This window comes from Chrysochloris asiatica, unplaced genomic scaffold, assembly GCF_000296735.1.
Source record: "Chrysochloris asiatica unplaced genomic scaffold, ChrAsi1.0 scaffold00086, whole genome shotgun sequence".
In the NCBI taxonomy this organism is placed as follows: domain Eukaryota; kingdom Metazoa; phylum Chordata; class Mammalia; order Afrosoricida; family Chrysochloridae; genus Chrysochloris; species Chrysochloris asiatica.
In genome coordinates, this window is record NW_006408604.1 from 12,436,938 (window position 1) to 12,463,428 (window position 26,491).

Consider the following 26,491-nt stretch of genomic DNA (forward strand, 5'->3'; position numbering starts at 1 on the left):
ATGGATCAACCATCAACACTCAAGAAAGTAGCAGTCAAGAAATCAAACAACGTATTAAATTAGGCAAATTTGCTAGACAAGATCTCTTTAAAGTGTTGAAGAGCAAAGATGCCAGTTTGAGGACAAAGGTACACCTGACCCAAGCCATGGTATTTTCAATAAACATGTATGTAATGCATGTAAAAGTTGGACAATGAATAAAGATCGTAGAAGAATTGTTGCATTTGAGTTATGGCATTGGGGAGTATTAAAAGTACCAACGGAACAAACCTGTGTTGGAAGAAGTTCAGCCAAAATGCTCCTTAGAAACCAGGATGGCCAGACTTCATCTCTCATACTTTGGACATTTTATCAGAAGGAACCAGTCCCTGAAGAAGACATCATGCTTGGTAAAGTAGAGGGTGGGGAAAATGAGATGGATTGGCACAGTGACAGCAGGAATGGGCTCAATCGTAGCAGTAAATGTGAGATTGGCAGAGGACTGGGCAATGTTTTGTTCTGTTATGCATAATGTCGTTAAGAGTATGTGTTGATTTGATGGCTCCTAACAACGATAGTAACAACTAAGGGTTTCCCGAGGAGCAGTTGGTGAATTTGAACTATTATCTTTGTGGTTCACAGTCCAATGCTTATCCTACAGCACCATACCAGGTCATTCAAAATGTAGTTTAAAAAATACATATTACTTCACAATAAAACATTTAAGAAAAAAAAAACACAAACATATTACTAGAATCCAAAGAGTAAGCAATGGAGAATTTATCATTTTGCCCTCATCAGATCTGCAGACGTCTGTAGCACACTTTCCCTAAGGAAGCCAATGGAGGTAGTGAGATAATGCCTTCCTCACAAACACTATGGAGAGTCTGAAAAACATCAGTGTCACGGCCATGCTACTATGTCCTATGTGCGGGAGGTGAACAGTGACTCTTCTGATGCCTCTTGATTCATGCGGATTCAATGGTTTTGAAAACTTAAGTGCTCTATCGGCCATGTACATTTTTTCCCTTCTCCCACAGTCTATATACTGAGGTTGATGTCTATGGGGGCACAGTTAGATAATGAGGATTCCAGATGATGAATCTTCTGATGTTTCAGTCTATTTCTTCATGTGATGATACTCCAAGTACTTTTTCCTACAGGGGGAAAAGAGAAATAGATTCTTAAAATTCCAAGTTTGATTCACTATTCAAGTGAAAACATATGCCTGTTAACTCTGCTGTCTTATCCCAGGCACAACCCAAGTTTTGGAGACTGTGTTAGGGTTGGGGAGCGTTTGGAAAGGTGCCTGGTATCATTGGTATGTCTGCAAGGGAAGGAATGTATGTTATACATCCAGGGCTAACAGGCTGCATCTTTTCTTGATGGGAGAAAGCTTTGATGCTATATATTAAATTCATAAAAGTAGGTCCTGAAAGGTTGGAGACAATGGAGATTGCAGACATCTCTCCATTCACAGTGCTATAGATTGTGTGAGGTCATAGCACTGCAGGGTAAACTATGTGAACAGTACTCTAGGGTTAGGGAAAGGGTCAGGTAATAAATTAAATCCCGTTTTAAATACAACAACAACAAAGAACCTCATGATTAGCATGCTTTGTAGATGGAGCAACTGTTCATCCTTTTGATACATTCATTCATTCTACATGAATGTGGCCGAACGTCTATGATGTACATAAAAATAATGAGAGTTATGTGCAGTTTAGTTGGGAAACATTCATTCATTTATATGAATGTGGCCGAACGTCTGTGATGTATATAAAAATAATGAGAGTTATTAGCAGTTTAGTTGGGAAAATTAGATGTACTCATATGACAGATATAATACCAAGGTATTAGGAGCGTTGAGCTTCTGGAAAACTTGCAACTAGGATTAGTGTTCCCTCCTTTCACACTACCACAAGGATTCTCCAGAGGGCCACCAAGATGCCTGGGGCCAGTGGGAGCTCCTGAGGACTTGCCACTGTGTCTTCTTGCTACATTACTCAAGGCAATTGAACCCAGATCCCAATCCCCACCCCCTTCAGATGTTCATAGCTCATATCCACCCATAAGTATTCTTTTATCAGCTGCCCCTTTACTTTCGCTAACCTTTTCTCTGTTGATTTGGAAAAATCAGCCCTTTCTTTTTTATTCTTTTTCCTCCCTTTTCTAATTTCCAGCTAGATACTCCAAACTAAACCTAACTATACCCAAATATTAAGATTAGGATTTACGATGTCGTGGAAAAGGAAAGTAATACATTTAAAATTGAAACTACAGATGAAAAAGAACCAATGTCATCAAATTCTAAAGCCTTGAAAATCCTCTTTATTATTTTTACTGAGCGAGGCCATCTGTTTTCTCCAGTTGATACTATTCTTTCTAGCAGCCAAATAAAAATAAATAAAAGCATTTGTATTCATTTCGTTGCTTTTTATTTGATTACTAGAATTAGTCACTGTTTTTATAACCAATTTATTTACATATAATTAACATGCCATATAATTTATCCTTTTAGGGTATACAAGTCCGTGTACAATCCACAGAGCTGTTTAACCATCATCTCTCCCTGAAGGAAGGATTGCTATTAACTGCTGTTGAGTCGGTTCTGACTCGTAGCGACCCTGTATAGGGTTTTCAAGGAGCTGGTGAGTTTGAACCGCCAACCTTATAGTTAGCAATCCAGGGCTAACTAAAATAATATTGCAGAATCTACCCTCCTTTCAAAGAGCTCTGGTAATGTTGTGGTTGTGAATCGAGCTGCTAATCTCAAGGTCAGCAGTTCGAAACTACCAGCTGTTCTACAGAAGAAAGATGAGGCTTTCTGCTCCTGTAAAGATTTGTAGCCTTGGAAACCCTGTACAGGGTCATGCATGCATACCACCACCACCACCACCACTCTCCTTTCAGGATGAGCTAAGGAGCTTGACTTCAGAATACATCGTGGTATGATGCTGTAGGACAAGCACTGGGCTGCTAACCACAAGGTCAGTGGTTCAAACCCAGCACCAGCAGGTCCTTGGAATCCCTATACAGTGTTGCTATGAGTTGGAACCAACTCAACTGCTCTTAACAACAACCAAAACAAAAGTGTTTTTTGCTCAAATCAGCCACTTACTTGGTATGACTTTAGATGCAAAAGTGGAAAATCGGAACTGAAGACTAGATGAGCTGAATGAACAGTCATGGAAACATACTACAGGCTTCTTAGCCCCTTAGGCAAGACCAGCTGTACTTTGCTTCTGGAACCCAAGCGACCAAGCCTATTTGGAGGCCCCAGTGTTACTTTGGCCACACCTGGGGTCCTTCTCCAACCTCCTCCAACCCCTGAGCAATTCAGTGGAAAGAGTTAGACTAAGGATCATGTGGGGTGAAGATGGTTCTTCCTAGGAACAGATTGAATGGACAATGCTCTAGGCCTGCTAAGATTTAAAGCTCTAGGGTAGACCATTATGTAGTCATTCAAACAGAGCAGTTTAAAGAAGATCTGAAAGAATGAGAATTAAGATGGGGAGGGGTTGAGGCTCAAGTATGGGGGGTGAAGATGTCTATTTTGCCAGATATGAGTAATTAATAATAGATGAAAATTTAATGGCTTGCTTTTTAGTTTGAATCAAATTGTCCGAGTCAAATGCAGCCATGACTAAATGTCATGAATTCTAAATTTCTGCATGAGGATTACCCTACAGACCCTGTCAGCATCTGACAATATGAACAAGAAGGAATGGTCTGCCTCCCCTTGTCTCCTGGCCAGACTTCTGTAGTCTGCAAAATGAGAGCTAGCAAAAGTTATCTCTCTAAACATTTTATATCTCAGCATCACCTCATTTCCTGTTATATCTGACCAACCCTTCTTCCCAACACACAAACCCCACATACCCTTTGTGAACTCAGTAAATATTTGTTGATGATAAAGAAGATAATCAGTAAAAGTATGTTCCCATCAATGGGATGTATCTCTTGTCACTCAAGTGTTCTAATCCCATGAGAATTATTACACAGATGTGTTCCCTTGTAAAACAAAAACAAAAACAAAAACAAAAAACAACGTCCCATCCCCTCTCCCTCTGAATTCTGGAAGATTAATTTTTAAATAGGATACACTTACCCATCCACCATGCTGCTGGATCCAGGGTGAGAAGTTTTCTTTCAGGTATTTGGTCCCAAAGCCAAGCACCCTATTCATGGGATGGTTGTCGATGGCAGTAAGCTTGGCAGCAGCATCTATGACAAGAGCAGCCTTAAAGCCCTGAGCTTTAACCTCTGATTCACCCCTGGTGTCCACAGTCCAGAGGAACCGGTCTATGATGGTCCTGAAGATATAGTAGGTCAGCTCCTTCTGGAAAGCGCTCATCAAAGCCTTGTCTTTCCTCAACTGTGTACAAGAGAATAAGCAGTCAGTAGAGATGCTGGACCCAGTGATGTATATGAAAAGCCACTCTCTAGATCAACAATGGGCCACTAGAACACCTAGTGGAAAATCCCTGGACTTTAGTCTCAACCATGGCAGTTCAGGTATGTGTCTGCTGTTAGGAGGACAGTCTCCCTCTGTGTCCTCCATTCCAGGTCACATACACAGAGGTCTTGGGCCCATAATTCTCTGATAAGGAGGCTGACAACTAATTTTCTCTCTTCCTTCTCCTAATCAGAGAAGCCTTCCTCCCTGTTCTGGGCTCACAGTAACTTTCTCTGCCTCTTGCTCATGCATGAGCAGCAGATGGCCACTTGGCCATGCCCACTTCTGTATCTCTTCCCATTGGGAAGAGAACAGGGTCTCACCTACAGCACAAGAAGGGTATGTGTAGGACGCTTGCCTTGCACTGGCGTGAGAAAGCAACTCACTGGCCATGGGAGACCAGTGCCCACAACTGAAGGTGACCTTGTTATATCTCTTCTCTTTGTGAGAACAGTGTTTTCCACTGCCTGTGTGATTTGGTGGTTTGTTTTTGGGTTTTTTTGGTAACCTGAACCTTGTTAAGTTACTTGCTCTGTGAATTTATTTCATGAGAACATAAGTGAAAAAATTGAACAAACCACTTGTTCAGCATTCAACTAATATTTTCTGAGCACTTATAAGGGGAAAGTACTGCATTGAGCAGAAGGAATAGAACGATGATTAAGAATCAGGCCATGACTCAAAGGGTTCACTGGCAATTACAACACAGAAGTAAGTGGTTTGCTAGAGGTGAAGGAATGAGCAGAATTAGACCATCTTGGCTCAAATCCCTGCCCCATCTCTTTAGCTGTGCAATCTTGGGGCAGTTGCTTAACCTCTTGGCCTCAGTTGTGACATCTCTAAACTGGGATGATAATAGAACCTATAAAACTAAGCCAAACCCACTGCCTTTGAGCTGATTCCAACTCACAGCAGCCCTATTGGCAGAGTAGCCCACCCCGCAGGGTTTTCTAGACTGTGATCTTTACGGAAGCAGACTGACAGGCCTTTCTCCTGCAGAGCGACTGGTGGATTCAAACCTCTGACCTTTCAGTTAACAACCAAACACTTAACACTGTGCCACCAGGCTCCTTGATCACACCTGTGCTTGTAATTGAGTAAAGCACTGAGTATAGTGCCAGACATGAAGGAGGTGCCCTCTAAATCTTAGTAATATTTTCAGGATATTGTGGGAGCACAAGAGGCTAGGGCAAAGACTCCCTGAAGTCCACATTTGGAGACAAACCCTGGATTCAGTCCCCATTATTCTCTCCAACCATCCTACCTCCCAACCCTCTCTTGAGTCTGCTATCTGCTTTATTCATTTTAAATAAATCAATACTGCCTGTTTCTTTTGAAAGAAAAAAGCATGGCTTATGTAATTAACCTGGACGGTGCATATGGTTAGCACTGGACAGAAAAAATGAAACAGGATCCATGCCTCACACCATACACTCAGCTGCTAATTGAAGTTCACTAAGAGGCACCTATTGATTTACTTCTGAAAATCAGCCATTAAGAACCCCATAGTTGTTGTTTGTTGTTAAGTGCCATTGAGTTGGTTCTGACTCACGGCAACACTGTATAGGATTTCTGAGGAAGCAGCTGGTGAGTTTGAATTGTTGACCTTGTGGTTAGTGTTGTTCTTAAGTGCCGTCGAGTCAATTTCAACCCATAGCAATCCTGTATACGGTTTCCAAGGAGCAGCTGCTGAGCTTGAACCACCAATCTTGCAGTTCAAATGACTGCAGTCTGACGCATCAGCCCACAGCACCACACCAGGACTCCTTGTGGTTAGTAGCCCAGTGCTAATCCTACAGCACCACATGAGGAATCCTAGATAAAACATATACAGCTACAGTAATCAAAACAGCCTGGTATTGGTAAAATTATATGTGGGACTTCACAAAATTCATGGAATAATGGAATGAAAAGATAATGCAATTTTCCCACAAACTTTTTGAAACTCCTTCATAGATGCCACTGGACCAATAAACAACATTCTTATCAATGGAGAAAAGATTGAAGTTGTCAATGACTTCATTCTTCTTGGATCAACTATCAACACTCATGGAAGCAAAAGTCAAGAGATCAAACGATGTATTGCTTTAAGCAAATCTGCTGCACAAAACCTTTTTAAAGTGTTGAAGAGCTTGAGGACTAAGGTGCACCTGACCCAAGCCATGGTATTTTCAACAACCTCATATGCATGTGAAAGCTGGACAGTAAATAAGACTGTAGAAGAATTGATGCTTTTGAGTTATGGTGTTGGAGGAGAATATTGAAAGTGCCATGTGCTGCCAAAAGAACCAATAGATCAGTTTTGGAAGAAGCGCAGCCAGAATGCTCCTTGGAGGCCAGGATGGCCAAACTTCATCTCTCATACTTGGAACATATTGTCAGGAGGGACCAGTCACTGGAGATGGATATCATGTTTGGTATGGTGGAGGGTCAGAGAAAAAGAGGAAGCACCCCAGTGAGATGGATTGGGAAAGTGGCAGCATCAATGGACTCAAGCGTGGCAACAGTAGTGAAGATGGTCCAGGATTGGGCAGTATTTCGTTCTGCTGTGCATAAGGTGCTATGAGTCGGTACAGACTTGATGGCACCTAACAACAACAACAACAACGTAGACACCTAGACTAATGGAATAGAATTGAGACTTCAGAAATAAACCCACATATTTATGGCCAATTGATTTTTAACAAAGGTGCTAAGTCTATTCGGTAAGGAAAGAAGAGTCTCTTCAATAAACGGTATTGGAGAAACTGGATCTCCACATACAGAAAAATGGAAAAGAATCCATGCCTCATACCATATACAAAAACAAATTCCAAAGGTATTAAGGACCTAAATGTGCAAACTAAAACCCTAAGATTCTTATAAGAACAAACAGGAGCAATACTTAGACCTACCTTTCAACAGTGGATTATGTAATATAATAACAAAAGCACAAACAGCAAAAGACAAAATAAATCACAGAGATTTCATAGAAATTAAAAACTACTGTTCATCAAAGACTTTACCAAAAACAGGAAAAGACAAGGTATTAACTGGAGAATATTGGGAACCATATACCCAACAAGAATCTATTAACCAAAATACATATAAAACATCGATAACTTAACAAAAAGACAAATAAGCCAATCAAAAATGGGTAAAGGATTTCAGTTGATGTTTCACCAAAGAGACATTCAAAGGGCTGCCACACACATGAAAAGATGCTCAACATCATTAGTTATCAGAGAGATACAAATCAAATCCACAGTGAGATACCATCTCATCCATGCCTGTACGAGGACACCGAAAATAACCAATGTCAGCAAGTTGTGGGGAAATTGCTGGAGAGAATGCAAAATGGTATCGGCATTGTGGAAAACAGTGTGGTAGCACCCCCCAAAAAATCACATCAGTTAAGGGTAGGGTTAGGAGTCCTGGTGTGGTGCTGTAGGATAAGCACTGGACTGCTAACTTCCAGGTCAGTAGTTCAAGCCCACCAGTTGCTCCTTGGAGGGTCATTATGAGTTGGAACTGACGGGATGACACTCAACATGAGTGCCATGGAGTAGTTCTGCCTCATAGCAACCCTGTACAGGGTTTCTGAGGCTGTAAATCTTTGCGGGAGCAGAAAGCCTCATCTTTCTCCCATGGAACAGCTGGTAGTTTTGAACTGCCGACCTTGAGGTTCCCAGCCCGATTCATAACCAGTACACTACCAGAGCTCCTTAACAACAAGGTTAGGGTTAATTATTGTAATTATTATCAATAAGTTGTACACCTGTAAGAAGCTGAACTGGCAAAAGTCATATGAGGGATATATTTTCACCAATCCAAAATACAGCAGCTGTTGAGGCTGCTATGTACAACCAAAACCATCACAGGATTTGAGTCCTTAGCTTGGAGGTTGCAGGTGTCTTGGAACTTCCCAACTAATTGGCCTAATAACCTGTTTAATGCTTTTGTTCTCCCTTCTGGTTTGTTGGGTAGTGTCCAGGTTCTCAAAAGCTTGCAAGATACTGTATAAGGCATGGCAATTGGTCTCTATTTACCTGAAATAACAAAGGAAGGGAGTCAGGAGTTAGGAGGCAGATATGAAATCTATGGCTAATTGCCTCCATGAACAAGAACTGGATGGTGCCCAGCTACCATTATGATAAAAGATTCCATAGAAGAATCCTGATCAAAAGGGAGAAAATACAGAACAATTTCAGATTCTCATGGACTCCAGACTTTGTGGAGCCATGGGGGCTGGATGAACTCCTGAAATTGTTGCCCTAACATAATTTTTAAAGCTTAAACCAACATAACCTGCCTGAAGTCTTTTAAAAATCAAACAACAGTTTAGTTTAAGTAGTAAAAAATGTCTGATTTGAGCATTGTGCTCTTTTCAGGACTATCTACATGGGATCAAAGCGACAAAAGTAACTCAAAAAATTAGATAGAAACTGTGGTGTAATGTCTCTTCTAGCATTGTCTGTAACTCCCACCAAACAACGTTTCTGCCCTGCTGGGTCTGGTTAAGAGAAGTAGGAGAAGATACAGATAGGATGACATGATTCAGCTGTGCATGTTAGTAGAGTTAATTGTAATTGTAAAAACCTGGAACTCTAGCATGAGTATAAAATAAACCATCTTAGAAGCAGGAGGGGGTGGTGGGAATCTCACTATCATCAAAGAAGAAGAGCTAGGAAGGGAGCTTGTCCTTTTGGATACTGAGACTCCTGTGTATTGAACCTCCTTGACCTAGGGACAGAAAGCTGTGATGCCAGAGGAGTAACGGAGGAGCAGAAGCAGCAGAACCAAGAACCAGAGCACGGGACAGAGAATCTGTCCTCCCAGTCCATGAAGCAAGTAAAGTTGAATGACTTTGGGCAGGAAGCTTGCTAGTAGAGCAGGGTGCCTGAAGGCACATAAGAGGTGTAGCTAGATTTGCTGAACCGTGGAGCTAGAGTCAAGTGCCTTCAGGCTGAGACTTTTGGTGAAGTGCTGAGTCCTGAACAATTGTGCCCTAAGCAGTTCTGACTTGGAATTGTTAACTTGCCTAGTAAACCCCATAAGTGTGACAATGGTGTTTGAGGTCTGTGTGGCCACTGCAATGAATTATCAAACTTAGTTAAGGATTGTGGGAGGAATGGCTGGTACTATATTTTTTTGTTTTTTTTTTTTGCAAGAAGGTTAGGGAAAAGTGGTGGTGGTTATGTGCTGTGGAGTTGGTTCCGACTCAGAGCGACACTGTACAGTGTTTCTGAGGCTGTAAATCTTTATGGGAGCAGAAAGCCTCGTCTTTCTCCAACGGAACAGCTAGTAGTTTCGAACTGCTGACCTTGAGGTTCGCAGCCCAACTCGTAACCACTACGCTACTAGAGCTCCTTAGGGAAAAGTAGGTTTATATTAAGGGGGTAGAAATAACTCAGGAAAGACGGGAGAGGATAGTTGCCCAATACAAGGAGTGTAATCAATGTCATTGGATTGTACCTAAAGAAATGATTGAATTGCTATATATTTTGTTGTATATATTCTCAACAACAAAATAATTTTCTTTTTTTAAGTAATAGAAAGAAAGGAAATGCTAAGGAATAGCACAGTCTTACTCTGACACACATGGGTTACCATGAGTGGGAACTGATTCCATGGCATTTTTTTTTTTTTTTCAATTTTTTTTTTTTAATGTCATTAAAGGTATATGGTCCTGGTGTGGTGCTGTGGGTTAATGCACTGGACTGCAAGGTCAGTTTGAACTGCATGGTTGGTGGTTCAAGCTCACCAACTGCTCCATGAAAAAGCTATACAGGGTCGCTATAAGTCAGAACCAACTCAAAGGCACTCAACAACAAAGATATATATCACTTTCATTTAAAATCATCCTTTCAACATCTGTCAGTTAACATGATGGCTACAGTGAGGAAAATAGGAATTTCTTAGTGAGCAAGGCTAAATGTCTATTTCAAAATCCTCTAGTTCTGTCCTTGAGAAATAATAAACAGGTTTCCAACAAATATTCTGAAAAGGGATAGTCTGAGTATGACTTGGATGCTTTGAGATTTTGGTGAATGCTCAGTGTCCTTTATGTGAACCAAGCCCATCTCCCAACTTCCATGAGACACTAGGGTCCAACCTGGATTATTGATCTGAAACAGGAAGGACTAGCATCTCCAGACCAAGAATAGACTTCCCTGACTCACTTTCAGATAGCCAACTGAAAAACCAAAGCAGGCAGCTGGACACCTGAACCAGGAACAAACACCTTCCACAGAGCTTGCTTTTCCCTTTCCTTTGCCTCTTAGTTGTATCTGGCTCTTGGGAGACCCAGAGGTTACAGGACAAGACTGTGGACCTACCTGAGCTCTCAGGGATCAGTAGCTTTGAGGGTATACTGCAGCTACATCCCCAAGCCCTCTCCTCATTATTTCTTACCCACCTTGTGGTGAGAATTCACACCCCATACATCACAAGTCAGACCTAGGGTGTATTCCAGAGTTGTTTATTGGGTAAATGCAAAAAGGGAATAACATCTGTAGAGAGTGTGGTGATGCCATAGGATAAGCAGTGGACTGCAAACCACAAGGTCAGCAGTTTGAGCCCACCAGTCACTCCACGGGAGAAAAATGAGCCTTTCTGCTCCTGCAAAATTAAAAGCCTATACAGGGTCAGTATGCATAAGAGCTGACCACAGCACTTACCAACAACAACAATGTAAAACGTCACTCCGTATCTTGAGAGAGTATCCAGTAAGGTGAGGCGTCTTAAAGTGGTGATTTGTGAAGTGAAAAGGGAAATCTCTCTTGGACCCTTTTAGAGGTCATCTAATTGACCCCTCCCAGTTTAGATTCTTGGTGTCCTGGTGTGGCACTGTGGGATAATGCACTGGACTGCAAGGTCGGTTTGAACTGCAAGGTCAGCTGTTAAAATTCACCAGCTCCCCTTCAGAAACCCTATACAGAGTAGCTATGAGTTGGAACTGACTCAACAGCACTTAACAGCAATTTCAATATTCAACTGCTGATTGGTTAATGGCACTGACTTGAGATTCTTCTAGGGACAGGGAGATGGTTCCTTCATAAGAATGCCCTTGATGTTGATGGGCAGCCCTGCCTGCTTTGTTGTTGCAGACCATGTAGGCCTGATCAGAGGTTCGAGGCCCTATAGGCCCGAGTGTAACAGATCTAGCCACCTGGCAGTTAATAACAAATTATTTTTCATCTTAGTGTCCAGTTATGTTTTATTAATTGCAGACATGAAGCCCTTGATATACACAGATAAATGTAATATTTTCCTAAAAGTCAAGACTGTAAAATTCCAAACAGGCAAAGTTCTTCCCTCAGAGAATTCATTCAAGGTAAATTGGGTGGCTCCCTGGTCTGTTCCAAGGACAATAGGAATGCCCTCCCTAAAGTGTTTCCAGGTGCTGCCTATTCACCCAGGCGCCTCTTTTCCTGAAGAACCTGGGCTGGGCAGCCGACACAATAGGAATCCTCCCAATCCTCCCTTTCCTCCCTCCATTTGAGGCTAGGTGCTAAAAGGTATGTTAATTAAGCTTGAGAAACCAAGTTGCGGTGGTGAGATTCGAACCTGCGAAGTAAGATGTAAAGTTGCCTAAATGTCTGGAAAAATAAGATTGACAGCTGTATCTTGTCTTAGTCCCCTCCTAGCTTTGTGTAAAGTACCTCCCCTAAATAAAAGGAAGGCGCAGAACGAATCCAGGTGCATTACGACTGGCAAGGCGTGCGTTACAGCATGCAGGGGGCACAGTCCAGCCTTGCAACCATACTGCCTGTTTAGCTAAGATGTTTACTATGCAGGATATTACGGCCTTCGTGGCTGAGATGTTTGCAATGCAGGATCTGCCTGATGCCAGTCCAGCATTCACTCTGGTTTCGGAGTGTCTCTTTGTCTCTCTCTTTGCGTGTCTTTGTCTCTTTTGCTATCTCTATCGCCGCTGGATCTCCCCTCCTCGTGAACCAAACACTCGTGAACAACACAACTATGTCGAGGTCAGACCCCGACACTTTGTAACTACTGATGGATGCTAATTGAGGAGAAACAGTGTTGTCCTGAAAGCAGGCACCATGCTCTGCTACTAGTTCCTCTGTACCCCTCAACTGTGGCCTCAAAGCTCTTACACCTTCTTTCCTTTTTTCTTTTTTAGTGGAATGCCCTGGATTTCTAAACTGTTCCTCCTTCTGAACCATTATGTGCCATGTCTGTCACCTTCCTGGTGCACACCTTCAAGTCACATGTCTGACAGAGCCCTGAGCATGTTGTGATTGTGGTTAGGACACCGGCCAGTTAGTACTTTTTCCCACCCCACAGGGCCTAACTTCCTCCCCTGCATCTTGGAAAATACAAGGCAATGGGTCCATAAGCCAGCATCTGATTGACAGACCCTAGAAACTACTAAGGGGGACATTGATTCAGTGGTAGGATTCTTTTCTTCCATGTGGGAGAGCAGGGTTGATTCTGGGCCAAAGCATCTCATGCATAGCTACCACACGCCTGTTAATGGAGGCTTGCAGGTTGCCATGATGTTCAGCAGATTTCGGAGAAGCTTCCAAACTAAGATGGACTAGAAGAAAGGCCTGCTCATCTACTTTTGAAAATCAGCCAGTAAAACATTCTGTAAATCACAAGGGCCCAATCTGCATCTTATCCTGGGAGTGGCACAGGACTGGACAGCGTACTCCGTATATTGTTAACATGTGCATGGGGTCATCGTGTCATTAGTGGACAGACTCCATGGTAGCTAACAACCACCATCACAACAGAGATACTCAGCCTGTGGCTGACATCTAGTGTGCCCTGATCAAGGGCATTCTCCTCTTAACTGTGACATCACTTCTGGCCACAGTGAGGGCCTGGTCAACTGACTGTCCCACCGTTCCGCTCCTTAGCATAATGGGCCACCAATTTTAAATGACAGAAAATCCAAATGTTCTCTAAGTAACCTATCTCTCTGGCTGGGTTGTTGAGAGAGACCATCAGCAACTATACCCAAGAACTTACTGCTCTCAAGTAGATTCCAACTCATAACAACCCTAAAGGAGAGAGTAGAACTGCCTCACTGGGTTCCCAAAGCTGTAACTATTTACAGAAGCAGACTGCCTCATCTGTCTTAGGAAGCAATTGGAGGATTTGAACCACTGATTTTTGGTTAGCAGCCCAATGCTTAATGTGCTGTACCACCAGAGCTCCTTTCACCAATTACAGGGGGAGATTATTTCAGATAGACACCAGCCTTTGAGCAACCTTAGGGTACAGATATCCAGGCTGTAGGGCAAATGCAGGCATCTAAACTTCACAGAAGATCAGTTACATGGGGAACTAGATTAATAATAATACTCAGCAATTTTTAATGTACTGGTGTCTTTTCTTGCAATAACAAAGTTAACTTTTTTAGTTTCCAAAAATTCCAAGGAGGCCCCAGAAGATTTACTTATGTTTTCCAAAGTGATTCATTTTTGAGATACTGCCAGCATGAAGAATTTTGACTCCAAGGGAAATAAAATTTAGGACTAAGTGGAAACCAGAACTTTGAAAAGGAATAAGGTTGCAAATGGAGTATAATTCCATCCACAAAGACTAGTGCATGGGCCCAGAAAGAAATCATATTAGTTAATGAAGCTTCGTACCTCTCTGTCCAACTGATCTCCTGAACATTTCAGCAATTCAACAATTTTGGCTATTATTTGCTGTTCTCCATCTGTCAGGGGAAAATTCCAGTTATTTCTTTTAAGAGAAGCAAGAGACAAAAAAAAATTTTTTAAAGTAGCCTTAAAATTTTTCCAGTAGCAACACTTGTGGCCTGGTTAGGGATGAAGAAAGAAATAAACCTTCTAATTCTTAGCACATTACATTTTACCTCATCTCTTCTGCTCAGGCACAAACCATCCCAGACACCTTTTCCCTTAGTCTTCTCCTTCCTTTTCTCCTCTTTGCTTGGTTTCCCAGTTCTCACTGTGAAATTCGTTTCTATTTGCAACTGTTCCATTGCATGTGATTGTTTCTATTAAGATAATTGGGTGAAAGAAATTTCCCTCTGGCCTCTAGGTGTTTCCCAAGCAATTGGTATCTTTCTTTTTCCCCCTTCAAGGACACCTGGAAGTCACATATTTGATCATGTCCCCCTCTTTGTATGAGCTATGAGACTGTATAGGGCCAAATTTGTGGTCCACATCTAAGAGGGTGTATAGTTTATCTGGCCTATATTTTGGAAATTAACCTCATACCTAAACCCATCTTATTTTCCTACTCTTGTTTTCATTTACATATTATCTCACAAATAAATTTGATTTCTTTTATTTTACTAAAATTTATATCTCCTTGTATGCCATGTTTTTAGAACAAGGTGGGGTACAAATAAATAAAATTAAGAAATTCTCCTACCCTAAAGGTCAGAATGGAGATAGGAGACGGCTGCAGCTGGTGTGTGGTGTGGATGTTGGAACAGAAGAGGAGAGGATCATTTTTCTTGACTCAAAATTTGCTAACAACTAAACATGGTAAAAATAGGCCCTGCTATAGAAGAGAATCCAAACAGAGGAAAACTAGTTATTGAGGGAATACCATTTCTTACTTATGCCATAATCTTTGTAATCATAGAGTTTGTCCCAGAGAAGAGGGGAAGAGAGACCAGTGACTTCCTCTAGCAAGTCCCAAGAAGGCCGAGAGAAGGACAAAGGCAGTGCTAAGTGGGAAGACTGAATCTCAAGTCACTTGAGAGAAGAAGGAACACAGCCCATGAATCCTTTTCATCTTATGCTGAAAGTGGTTCTAACAGCTGCCTCCATTTCTCATGGGCGTGGCAAACGAGCCTCAGCTTTAACATGGTTTAGGGGTGTTGCTCCCAATCACACTCAAAGTAGCAAATAGAATCGGGACACTTTTTTGTGTGTTTTCTTTTTAGCAGATTCAGAGAGGTCCTTGTTTCCTACAGCTCCTTACATTTACACTCTAAAAACCTCTGTGGCAGTTTGTGGTGACCTCCACCCCACCCCACCCCAGGGCTGGCCCCAACAGCACAGCCTGGGGTAGACAAGCTCACCAGTGTACTTCAGGGGGCGAGGGACATAATGCTTTCAGAGAGAGCATTTTTGCCTTGTGTTCTGGTGTACTGCAAACCCCACATCTTCCACTGAAGTTTAAGGAAAGAGCCATGAGTGAGGCTGATAACTCTCTAAGCCACCACACTACAGAATATTAGTGAGCAAACAAGACTGAGGCTCTTCTGTTTTTCTCATCTCAAGTCTTCCCTCCTAGTCCAGAGTTCTCTCAGTCCTCATGGGATTTATAGTCCTAGATAGTGAGTGCTATAGTTTTAGTGGCAAGTGATCCAATGTGGTCATGACTTCTCAGTTCTGCTTCATGTTCTACACCCTATAAGATCAAAACAATATTATGAATCCCTGGGTTGAGGTTCCAGTGACACCCAGTGCACTCCCATGAGCAAATTGGACCATGGCCATTGGTAACATGATCAAATCTAATATTGCATTTTCCCCAGTGGACAAGTTTGAACGCAGGCTTTTTGTTTGTTCCTCCTCCTCAGTAGGAAACTACTCTTTTGACTTAGTATGGTTGGTGTGTTGGTTCAACATGCTACTGCAGGTCCCTCATGATTCAAACTGGTACCTCAGATTGGAGCTCAGTGCCCACAGCATGCTGCCATTCCTTTAGTACAGGTCAGTGGAGATTCTCAAGTAGCAGAACCATGAGCTGAATGAATACAGACATAGTTGTGTATGTCTGCCTCATAAACACATTAAGAAGGACAATTTACCTTTCTTAGCACTTGTACCTCCAGACTGGGAACCTTGGAGCTGAATGATGGAACCTTGTGGTACAAAATTCTCTTTAAACCTGGAACTTCCTCCCTGGGTGTGGCTCTCTTCCGGTGGTGGCCAAGAATGAACAATTTCAGCAACTCGGTTGGCAATGGAAACGACTTTGGGGTTCACAGCTGAAACAAGATAAAAATGGTGTTGAGGCCCTATCCAGAAGAACGTCTCTGTCTTGCTCATTGGTATGCACAGTTGCTCTGGATGAAAAGACCAGAGTAGAATGAGAGGAAATTGCCCGAGAGCAGGGGGTGGGAATGTCATTCCTCAGAAGGGACTGGCAGTTGCCTGGCAGAATCTGGGATGGGGGAGGAGCACACAGAGGAATGATTGTCACCTTGAAACAATTGCCCTTCTGCACCCTCTTTTTGAAGTCTTGCAAAATTAGGGTCCCCTTTCCCCTTTGCAAGGGAAGAAACACAAAAGGGAGTGCTTAGTTCTTTGGTTGAGGGACTGCTCATTATGCTTTTATTTTTATTCTTCTTTTTGAACATCTTTTATACCTCAGAGAGCTGGCCTCTGTGTGCATAGGAGGGCATTCAATAGTTTGACAAGTCTTTTGGGGCTGGTCAGTGAGGAAAGAGAAATATCCCTGCTCTCGAGCCATATTCATCATCCCAGTTCCCTATTAAGTAAACACCTCAGTCCCCTTGATCATACTCATAGTCAACTAATACTTACGGGGTAAGCAAGGAGGCATAGAGTGTAACCCATGGCCTTCAAGAATTTATATTCCAGGAAAAAAGTTAGATCATCTATTTGCACACTAAACAAAGCATTTGGGGACATAAGAATTTAAATGGCATTGGTTCCCGGAGTGTTTTAGGATAGGATGGCAAGTCAGCTTTGCCTCTGCTTGGGGATAGGGTATTGGGGGTGGGGGATGGGAGAGGAACTTGCATTGCTCATAGTATTGTTGAGTTTGTTTAAAAATTATTGTTTAACTAGCAATTCAGTTATTATCAATTTGACTCTAAATTCTTAACTTTTGGAAGTTCTGTCGTTGATGCCACAAAGAGTAGTGGGGTTTTATATAATTAAAAAAGAAAACAAAACACTATTTAATTCATAAGACAGAGAAAATAACGGAGTGAAGTTTGAGCTGGAAGACTGGGGTGCCCAGGGAAACACAAGAGCTTTGCAAATCATGATAGATGGGAGAAGGGTTGGATCTTGGGAGGGTATGATATGACATAAAACACAAACCCTGATTTGTTACTGAACTGCCAAGGTGGTAAAAGGAACTGATCCTTTTACCCTAGCTCCCTCCACAGCATGATACCCTTCTGGGTGTTCACTGAAAGGCCAATGGGGGATATTACAGTTCCATGAAGTCTTCCTTAAATCGACATCTGGCTTACCGAGTAGTATGTTTCATGCTCAGTGTATAGGGTTCCAAAACAGAGGGAGAGACTAAGAGGGAAGGAGCAGTGTCTTTCCTTCCTATTTTAACCAAACCAGATGTATTTTCCCCTTTCAAATCACCTTATTGCAGCCAAACCAGCCTCATGAACACTGGCAGCTCCTGATCCTGGCAAGGATATGGTAAGAGACCGGTTCCCTTTCACTTTGGGAAAAGAAAGTTTACCGTGTCTGCGGGAGATGGGAAAGTCTTGTGCAGCCTGGCTCTGCTACCAGAAATAACATAAAATAAACCATTGAACACTACCCCCCACCAACCATCTTATCATGTTTCAGGGCAAACATAAGACTAGCAGCAGGCACAGGAGGGCTAGCATGTGTATGATTTATTGATTCTAATGAGGTTGTTGGCATGGAGTGAGAATGGAGATGATAGATATGCAAGAAGAACTGCAAGTAACCACATTTTGACCCAGATGAACAGTTCTGGTTTAAATCTCCATCTTAAATACTTTAATTTTTAAAAATGTTTAAAAAGAAAAGTTTCCCTTTTTGTCAGAGTTGGTACCATCTGATAGACAAAAGGAACATTGGGCAGAGACAGAAAGATACCTGCTTTCTGGACTTTATCTTGGGGCTTATTCTGGGGCAGGGTTTCCTTCTACAGGTTCCTTCTGTGGGTCTCTCATTTCCTTACGTGAACTTTGCAGTAAGGGTCCCCAGATAATCTCTAATGCATCCTTTTCTACAATTCTCAGAACTAATGGGATCTTAGTGAATGATCTAAATTTGTCCATGTGTGGTTAAGCCAGAACCATCACAGCATTTTAAAATTAAACCATTACTGCCATCTGTTGACTAATTATTGACAAGTTCCTCAGGCTGAACAAATCCAGCAGGAGGAGAAATTTCTATTTGAAAGCTGTGCATTATGTGCTAGGCATTGCTGAAGATGAAGATGTTTATGCTGACATTTGTAGGCAAAGAACAAGTCCCAATGATAAAACCTTTTGTGAAAAAATGTTTATTTTCACCAAGTTCTATTTATTTTGTGAGAGAAGATTTTTGTCCAATTGCTTCTCAGTTGTTTTTATAGATTGGGTTTTAAAAGTCTTTTTTTTTTATGTATTGATCTGATCTTTCCATCAACCCTAAGAGGTAGGGAGGACAGGAATACCCACAACGTTCAGGCAGAAATGCTGAGGTCCAGAGGTGAGCTGACTTGCCTCTGGAAGGGAAGTCTGAACCTGTCTCTCTCTTTCTTTTATATAGGTTTCCCAGAGGAGTAAGAATTTGGGCAGTGAGTTCATGGCTAGAAAATCAGTGCCATCACCTTTCACTAAGCTCCTCTTATTTCCTGCTCCATCTTGAGAAAAGTAGGGCACCGATTATAGAAACAATAAACAGGAAAGTTCAGATACATTGAATGCCTTGCCATGCGTGGCATGAGCACCAGATGGGAGATCAATTATTATGCACCAAGAAGGGAGAGACATGACTGGGTAACAAAGACATCCCAAAAGCCTACCTTCTTGTTCTTTGTGGGGTTCCACATTAGAAGATGATTGGGACCACTGCAGACTGTTAAAACCACCCTGATTTTCTATTGGTCTTTGATTCCCCTGTAAATAGGATTCCGCAGACTCTACATCCTTGACGCCTCCTCCTCTGAAATATGGTATCCCAAAAGATGTTTTCTTGGCAAAGCGCTTGTCACTGGGTTGGGAACTCCTGGAAGGCTTCGGTGTCTGTGTCCTCTGGCCAAGAGGGGCAAACATGTAGGATAAACTTCTTGTTATGGGCAGCTTTGGTGAGAAGACATCAGGGGTGCTCTTGAAGACATGGTGTTTGGCATAAAAGGCAAGGATTCTGAATTCTATAGTGTTTGAGTCGTCGTCATCCAAGGGGATTTCTTCCAGGTCATAGTCACGGGTGGTACACATGGTAGACCTGCAACAACAAAGTTCACACTGTGTACTTTTACTGTGGGAAAGTTATTTGTAGGTTAGGAGAGACTGGGCAAAAACTCAATAAACACCAAGAACCAAGGTGTTCTCTAAATGTTCACTATCTCATGGGATGGTGAAGAAGAGAGACATGTACACAGGTGACTTCAAACAAAAAGACTGAGCTAAGAGCTCTAACAGAGGAGCAGACCTTTAAGTGTGGGGACCTGAGGGAGGGATTGTTGTTAAGTGCCATAGAGTTGATTCTGACCCACAGTGACCCTATATAGGGTTTCCGAGGAGTGGCTGGTGAGTGTGAATTGCCAACCCTGTGGTTCAAACTGCCTGTGGTCGAGTGCTTATGGTTGTGGAGGGGAAATAAATGAATGTCTTGGACAAGATAGATTATAGGGGTGGAGCCTCTTTCAGGCTAATGGGAGCACAATGGCTCATACGATAAGCACTGGACTGAGAACCACAAGGCCATTGTGAGTGGAAACCAACTCAAAGGCACTTAACAAACATCAGTCCTGGTATGTCGCTGTAGGGTAAGCACTGGACTGCTAATTGCAGGCTAACAGCAAGGTTGGTGGAAATCTACTAGCAGCTCCTCAGAAACTCTCTACAAGGTCGCTATGAGTCAGAACCCACTCAATGGCACTTAACAACAACAATAACATAATGTTAGAAACATTTCATTTGCTTACATTGATTGGTACATTTCAGAAGGAATCCTAGGTTTTATAAGGGAAGTTAAAGGTCTTCTTGGGCAAGAATTGCTGGCCAAAGCGGGAACCAACTCAGAAGGGTGACATGCCTGAGCTCCCCAAACCACCCTTTCATCTTCTCTCTCTTTAGTTTCTGCTTTAGTTTGTGCAGGCTTGCTTCTTGCCATATTTGACATTGCAAGTAAGATTTCATTTTATTTAATAGCAGCCTGTTATTTTTTTACAAATTTGAAAATCACTGATGAATGACAATGGAGAGCTTGAGAAGATTTTGAGTGGGAGGAGTGATGTGCTCGTATGCCTGCTTTAGAAAGAAGGAGTGATGTGCTCGTATGCCTGCTTTAGAAAGTGTTAAAATGGATTAAGTGGTTTCATCTTTATTTTTATACAATAAATGGATAGATAATAAACTGATTTATGAAATAACTCTTCTTCTAGTTTCACGGTAGGAAATCATTTCTTTGTCCTGATGATTTCCTTTGCTTTCTTATGTCTCATGGCTAAGGACTAAGTTTCCCTTTTTGTTTCAGATGCCAGCAAACCAAGATCTCACTGGGCTAAAATATCATAGGTCAGATGTATTGGAAAATATCTTGGGCTCACCAGTCTAATAGTCCTTGAGTCAAATGCTGGCCATTCAAATGACTAGTTTTATGACCTGGGAAAGGTGAACTCCTTGAAAGGTGAACTGAAAATGATCATGCTCTTCTTGCAGGAATATTGAGGGGGTTCAAGATGACAAATGAAAAAGAAGTTCCACTATAGAACCTACCACACAGAAGCCTCTTTGAAATGTTTGCTATTATTTTTTCCTAGTACAACTATCCTCTTAGGCCTTCAAGCTCTGTTCGTATTATGGCTCTTTATTATTTATTTAGTTCAATGGTCCTATTTTAAAACTGGAGTCTTGGTGTGGCACTGTGGGATAAGCTCTGGACTGCTAACCTCAAGGTTGGTGGTTCAAACTCACCTGTTGCTCCTGGAAAATCCTATACAGAGTCACTATGAGTTGGAACTGATTCCACGGCACTTAACAACAACAACATATGTCATATTAGTGGTATCAGTGGAAAATCCTTCCTTTTCTTTCCACTGAACTTTCTCATATGAAGACTGACTTAGGGATTAATGGGATAGTGACCTATAGTATATAAGGAGGCCTGGTGGCACGATGGGTAAGTACCTGGCTGCTAATTAAAAGGCAGACAATTTGAACCCACCAATGGCTCCACAAAAGACTTAGTAATCTGCTTCCATAAAAGACTGTAGCTTAGGAGACTGTTTGGGGCAGTTCTACTGTGTCCTAATGGGGTCGCGATGAGTTGGAATTGACTTGATGGCACAGAACAACAACGGACTATATACAGCGTTTTTGAGGTTGTGTGGTGGGACTGTTAGCTTAGACTGGGAGCCTGGGAACTGACCCAGGGGTCAGGGTTGATTCCATTTCTAATTTGAATGTCTTTGGACAAGCCAATGAGTTCCTTTGGCCTCCAGTTTTCACACTGTTAGAATCAGAATAGTCTCTGACTTTTCCATCTGATTCTACTATTTGAGGGAAGTGGAGGAGCTTACACATATCCCTTGCAGGCCTGCAGATGCCTCTGATTTAATTGGGAGAAACTCACCTTGGCTGATAGAGAAGCTGTTCATCTGAGGACCTGCTTCTTGGCCATACCCCTCCTGCCATCAGATTAATTCTGACTCTTAATGAGTCTATATAGGGTTTCCTAGGCTGTAAATCTTTATGGGAACAGAAACCTTCATTTTTCTCCCACAAAGCAGCAGATGGGCTTGAACTGCCAACCCTGAGGTTAGTAGTCCTACAGAGCCACTAGGGAATTTTGTTCCTTGGCCAGGCTCTGAGTAAGCAAAGGCTAGATGCTTTCTGATGGGAGTGAGGAAGGGAGAGGCTGTTGAAAAAATACTAAGTAAGACATGAGGCAACCCTGGGGCACTGTGGGTTAGATGGTGTGCTGATACCCATCAGATTGGTGGTTCAAAACCACCAGCCTTGGAGACAGATGAGGCAGTCTGCTCCCGTAAAGATTTACAGTGTCAGAAATCTATGAATCAGAATTGGTGGGTTTGGAGGCATGCATGAGGGAGTGACCAGGGACCAAACTTAAGAAACCTGAGACAAACAAAAGAAGGAGCCAGAATGTGCGGCTACAACAGGGTATATAGTCACAACTGTGCACACCAGTGAGCCCAGACTCTAGATCACAGCTGGAATTTCTCAGGGGAGGATTTAGGTGGCTTTTTCACTCAAAATTTCCTTCTAAATTGGGCATCCCTGGACACTGTAGTCAGGAAGTACATTCTGGTCCTAAAGGAGCTATGTGCTATGGAGAGTTACTGCTTACCTTAATCCATAATACTATTCTTTAGAAGAAATCTCAAGGTAAGTTATTAAAGAGCTTTTAATGTAGTGTGAGGGTTTTTTTTTTGTTGTTGTTGTTAAATGCCATCAGGAGATTTTAATACCTCACTTCTGATGAAAGGCCTATCAAATAGAAAGAAACTCAACAAAGACACAGAAGAACTAAATAACACAATCAACCAACTTGATCTCATAGACATATATACAGAGCACTCAACCCAACAAGAGGTCAGTATACATTCTTTTCCAGTGTACATGGTACATTCTCCAGAATAGACTATATGGTAGGTCACAAAGCAAACCTCAATAAATTTAAAAACATCAAAATACTACAAAGCATCTTTTCAGATCACAATGCTAATAAAAAATGAAATAAAACTATCCCTTGAGTCAAATGATAATGAAAACACAACCTACCAAACTTTTTTTTAAAGCTTTTAGTGATTTAATTTTGAAATTCACAAAAAATTTATCTTTAAATTTAATTAAATTTCATATTTTAAAAGTTTTTATTGTGAATTGAGTGATATTTACATGGCAGAATATCAGTTTTACACTCATCATTTCATTGCAATGATTATAATCTCTGTGCATCCTTTTTCAACAGTATTTGCTTCTATTCCCTCTTTTTTTGGGGCGGGGGTGTTGTTGGTGACGTTAGTGTGAGTGTTTTATAACTCCGTGTGTGTGTGTGTGTGTGTGTGTGTGTGTGTGTGTACAGTTGTTGACAAGAGAAGGGCCTGACTCTAAAGATTGAAGTTTGTTAAATGCTGATTCAGGAGCAACATTTGAAAGGAGGAAAAACTGCTGAAGCTAAGATAGAGCACATAGCTTATTTGTGAAAGAAGAGATTTTTGTAGTGGTGCGGGTTAGAAAGGAACTGGGTATATGGCCCAAGTGACAGGCCCAAAGCCAAGAATAAGAGAGAAACAGAACTGCAGAGCTCAGGGCATGGCCCCAAAATGACAATGACCCTGATGTATGGTCGTACATGGGTAAAATGGATAAATGGGTAAATGGGTAAAAATGGAAGGACTGTTGGGAAAGGGACCTGGGCAGTATTAGGGCAAAAGGGAAGAAATGGAGATATAAAGATATCAGTTAAGATACTTTTAATGCATTAAATAAATTTAGAGGTTTTTCTCCTTATTAATCTTCAATACAAATTATGGAAGAGCTATAGACTTCTGGGAACAAGCTGGTGTGGTGCTGTGGGCTAATGTGTCAGACTGCAAAGTCATTTGAACTGCAAGGTCAGTGGTTCAAAAGCTCACCAGCTGCTCCTTGAAAACCGTATACAGAGTCCCTATGGGTCGGAATTGACTTGACAGCACTTAACAACAGTGGACTCCTGGTGTGGTGCTGTAGGATCAGCGATGGGCTTCAAACCACATGGTTGGCCATTCAGACCCACAATTTGCTCCTCAGAAACCCAATGCTGAGTCGCTATGAGTCAGAATCAACTCTATGGCAGGGGGTTGGTTTGAGTTATTATTAAATTTATAGGTCTTATGTTAAGGAGCAGTAAGTGCCTTGCACAGGGTTGGTATGAATCGGAATGCATTCCACGGCACACCAACAACAACCACCATCTCTATGCACACTATTATTTTTCTCTTCTATAGCTCTGTGACCCTGACCCTCTTTTGTCTTTATACTTATTATATTCTTTTTTTCTGGATGCTGTCTGTTTTTACTGATTTTTTTCTCTTTTCATTGTTGTGTCCTTTTTCCTCTTTCTGTTTTGTTTTCTTGTGTGTGTGAGTGAGGGTTTTCTCTTTTCCAGCCTATGTTGTTGCTGTTGTTGTTAAGTGCCGTGGAGTCGATTCTGACTCATAGCGACCCTGTACAGGGTTTCTGAGGCTGTAAATCTTTACGGGAGCAGAACACCTCATCTTTCTCCCGCGGAACAGCTGGTAGTTTCGAACTGGTAACCTTGCGGTTCACAGCCCGATTCATAACCACTACACTACCAGCCAGCCTATAGGAGACAGCAATCATGTCCATACAGACCAGCCATAATTGTACCCTATGTAGTCCACTGACTGAGCAAGAGCCAATATCAGCTTCTATACCACCTGATCAAAGATAGACAGCAATCAACACCAGCCAAACCCACCCTAAACTGAGGTGCACTAAGGTGAATGAAAATGGTGTACATGGTTCCATTCACTAACTACACTGACAAGAGATAGTTGGTGAGAGCCTAAAAACAAATCAACATACAATCATCAATTAAATAGAAATACAACAATGCCACAATATTTCAGAGACAACAGACAAGTTTAGCTCACATAAAGAAACAACTGAGAACGCCTCAAATGAATGACCAAGATGCAGAGCCAGAAAACATTTCTGAGGAAGAAAAGGTAATGGAACTAACTGAAAAATAATTCAGAAGAATGATAGTTACCTTCAAAAGATTAACAGAAAGATTGAGGAAAGCAAGGAGAACATAGAAAAAACTTTAGAAGAATTCAGGAAAACACTACAAGAACAAACAACAATGCAAACAAAACAAATAAAAAATAAATACAAAATTTGAAACAATGCAAAATCTGCAATTAAAAATCCAGATTAATTCTAAAATTTCAGAAATGGACAGCTCATTGAAAGGGCAAAGAAGTAGTTTAGAAGCAATTGAAGCATTAATTGTTGTTGCTGTTAAGTGCTGTCAATAGAAAGAAACTCAACAAAGACACAGAAGAACTCCAACTCATAGGGACCTTGTATGGGGTTTCCAAGGAATGGCTGGTGAGTTTGAACTGCCAATCTTGTAGTTCAAACTGATCTTAGACAGTCTGAAAATAAATCTCTCAATACTAGAAGAATGGATATAAAAATAGGATCCTTCAATATGCTGTCTACAAGAGACACATCAAAAAGATGGAGACAGAGGAGGCACCATGGTCAACTGGCATAACATAGTCCACAAAGACAATGTTCTGTATCCTGCTTGGGTGAATAGCATTGGGGATCTTGAAAGCCCATGAGCAGCCATCTAATGTTCAGTTATTGGTCTCTCCACTTGCAGTAGAAAGAAGGGTGATGATATTGAAAATGTTTGAAATCAACTAGTCCAATGGATTAATGGAACATATGAACACTAGTCTCCATGACTCTGAGACCAGTAGAACAGGACGGTACACAGCTACCACTACCAAGTGCCCTGATAGAGGTCACATTAGAGGATTCTGGATAGAGTGGGAGAAAACATGAATGAAAACTCAGAATTCTTTAATTTAAAAAGAAAAAAAAGAAGACTGGGTTTACTGGTCAGAGAGAGACTGGAGGAATCTGAGACTATGACCCTCAACCATCCTTTAGGTCTAGAATGGAACTCACCCTTGTGGACCAAATTTTACTCAAGCAGTGGATAGGTTTATAGGCCGCCAACAGCACTGGTGAGGAATGCTCACCATGGAACGGTCAGTCATTCAAAACAAAAAGGGCAACATTTTCCTAGGGACAGAGTGGAGAAGGGACAGGAAGGTAGGTGGAATGCAAATGGAAACTATGGGGAGGAAGAAGGATAACTGTTGTTGCATGAAGGGGAATGTAGTCATTGAGATAAAACAAAGTGCATGATTTGTTGAATGTAAAACTGATGATCTTGTCTGTAAACCTTTACTCAATTCACAATAAAAAGTTTAAAAAAAAATGGAGATAGTGTAAATACTTACCAACAGAAGAATGATTAAACAAACACAAACTTTGGTACATGCACACCATGGAATCCTATGCAATGTTGAAGAATAACGATGAATCTGTGAAATTTCTCACAACATTGATGAATTTAGAGGACACTTAAGGAGCTCTGGTAG

At 41.6% G+C, this 26,491-nt stretch overlaps 1 protein-coding gene across 1 annotated transcript; it reads right to left on the reverse strand.

Moving 5' to 3' along the window:
* Nucleotides 1-1,094: 1,094 nt before the first annotated feature.
* Nucleotides 1,095-19,553, reverse strand: BCL2L14 (BCL2-like 14 (apoptosis facilitator)). The gene is made up of 5 exons (XM_006866072.1): nucleotides 19,139-19,553; nucleotides 16,191-16,370; nucleotides 14,044-14,114; nucleotides 4,091-4,357; nucleotides 1,095-1,136 (listed from the first exon to the last, which is right to left on the reverse strand). The coding sequence occupies exons 1-5, from the start codon at nucleotides 19,551-19,553 to the stop codon at nucleotides 1,095-1,097; spliced, it is 975 nt and encodes a 324-aa protein (XP_006866134.1).
* Between the last annotated feature and the right edge of the window lie 6,938 nt (nucleotides 19,554-26,491).

Bases quoted from the DNA above. Each gene is read 5' to 3' on its own strand.
- BCL2L14 (XM_006866072.1), bottom strand. From the start codon at position 19,553: ATGTGTACCACCCGTGACTATGACCTGGAAGAAATCCCCTTGGATGAC. The intron at 16,371-19,138 runs GTAGGCTTTTGG...ATCTTGTTTCAG, and splicing joins ACCCCACAAAGAACAAGAAG to CTGTGAACCCCAAAGTCGTT. The intron at 1,137-4,090 runs GTAAGTGTATCC...TTCCCCCTGTAG, and splicing joins TCCAGCAGCATGGTGGATGG to GAAAAAGTACTTGGAGTATC.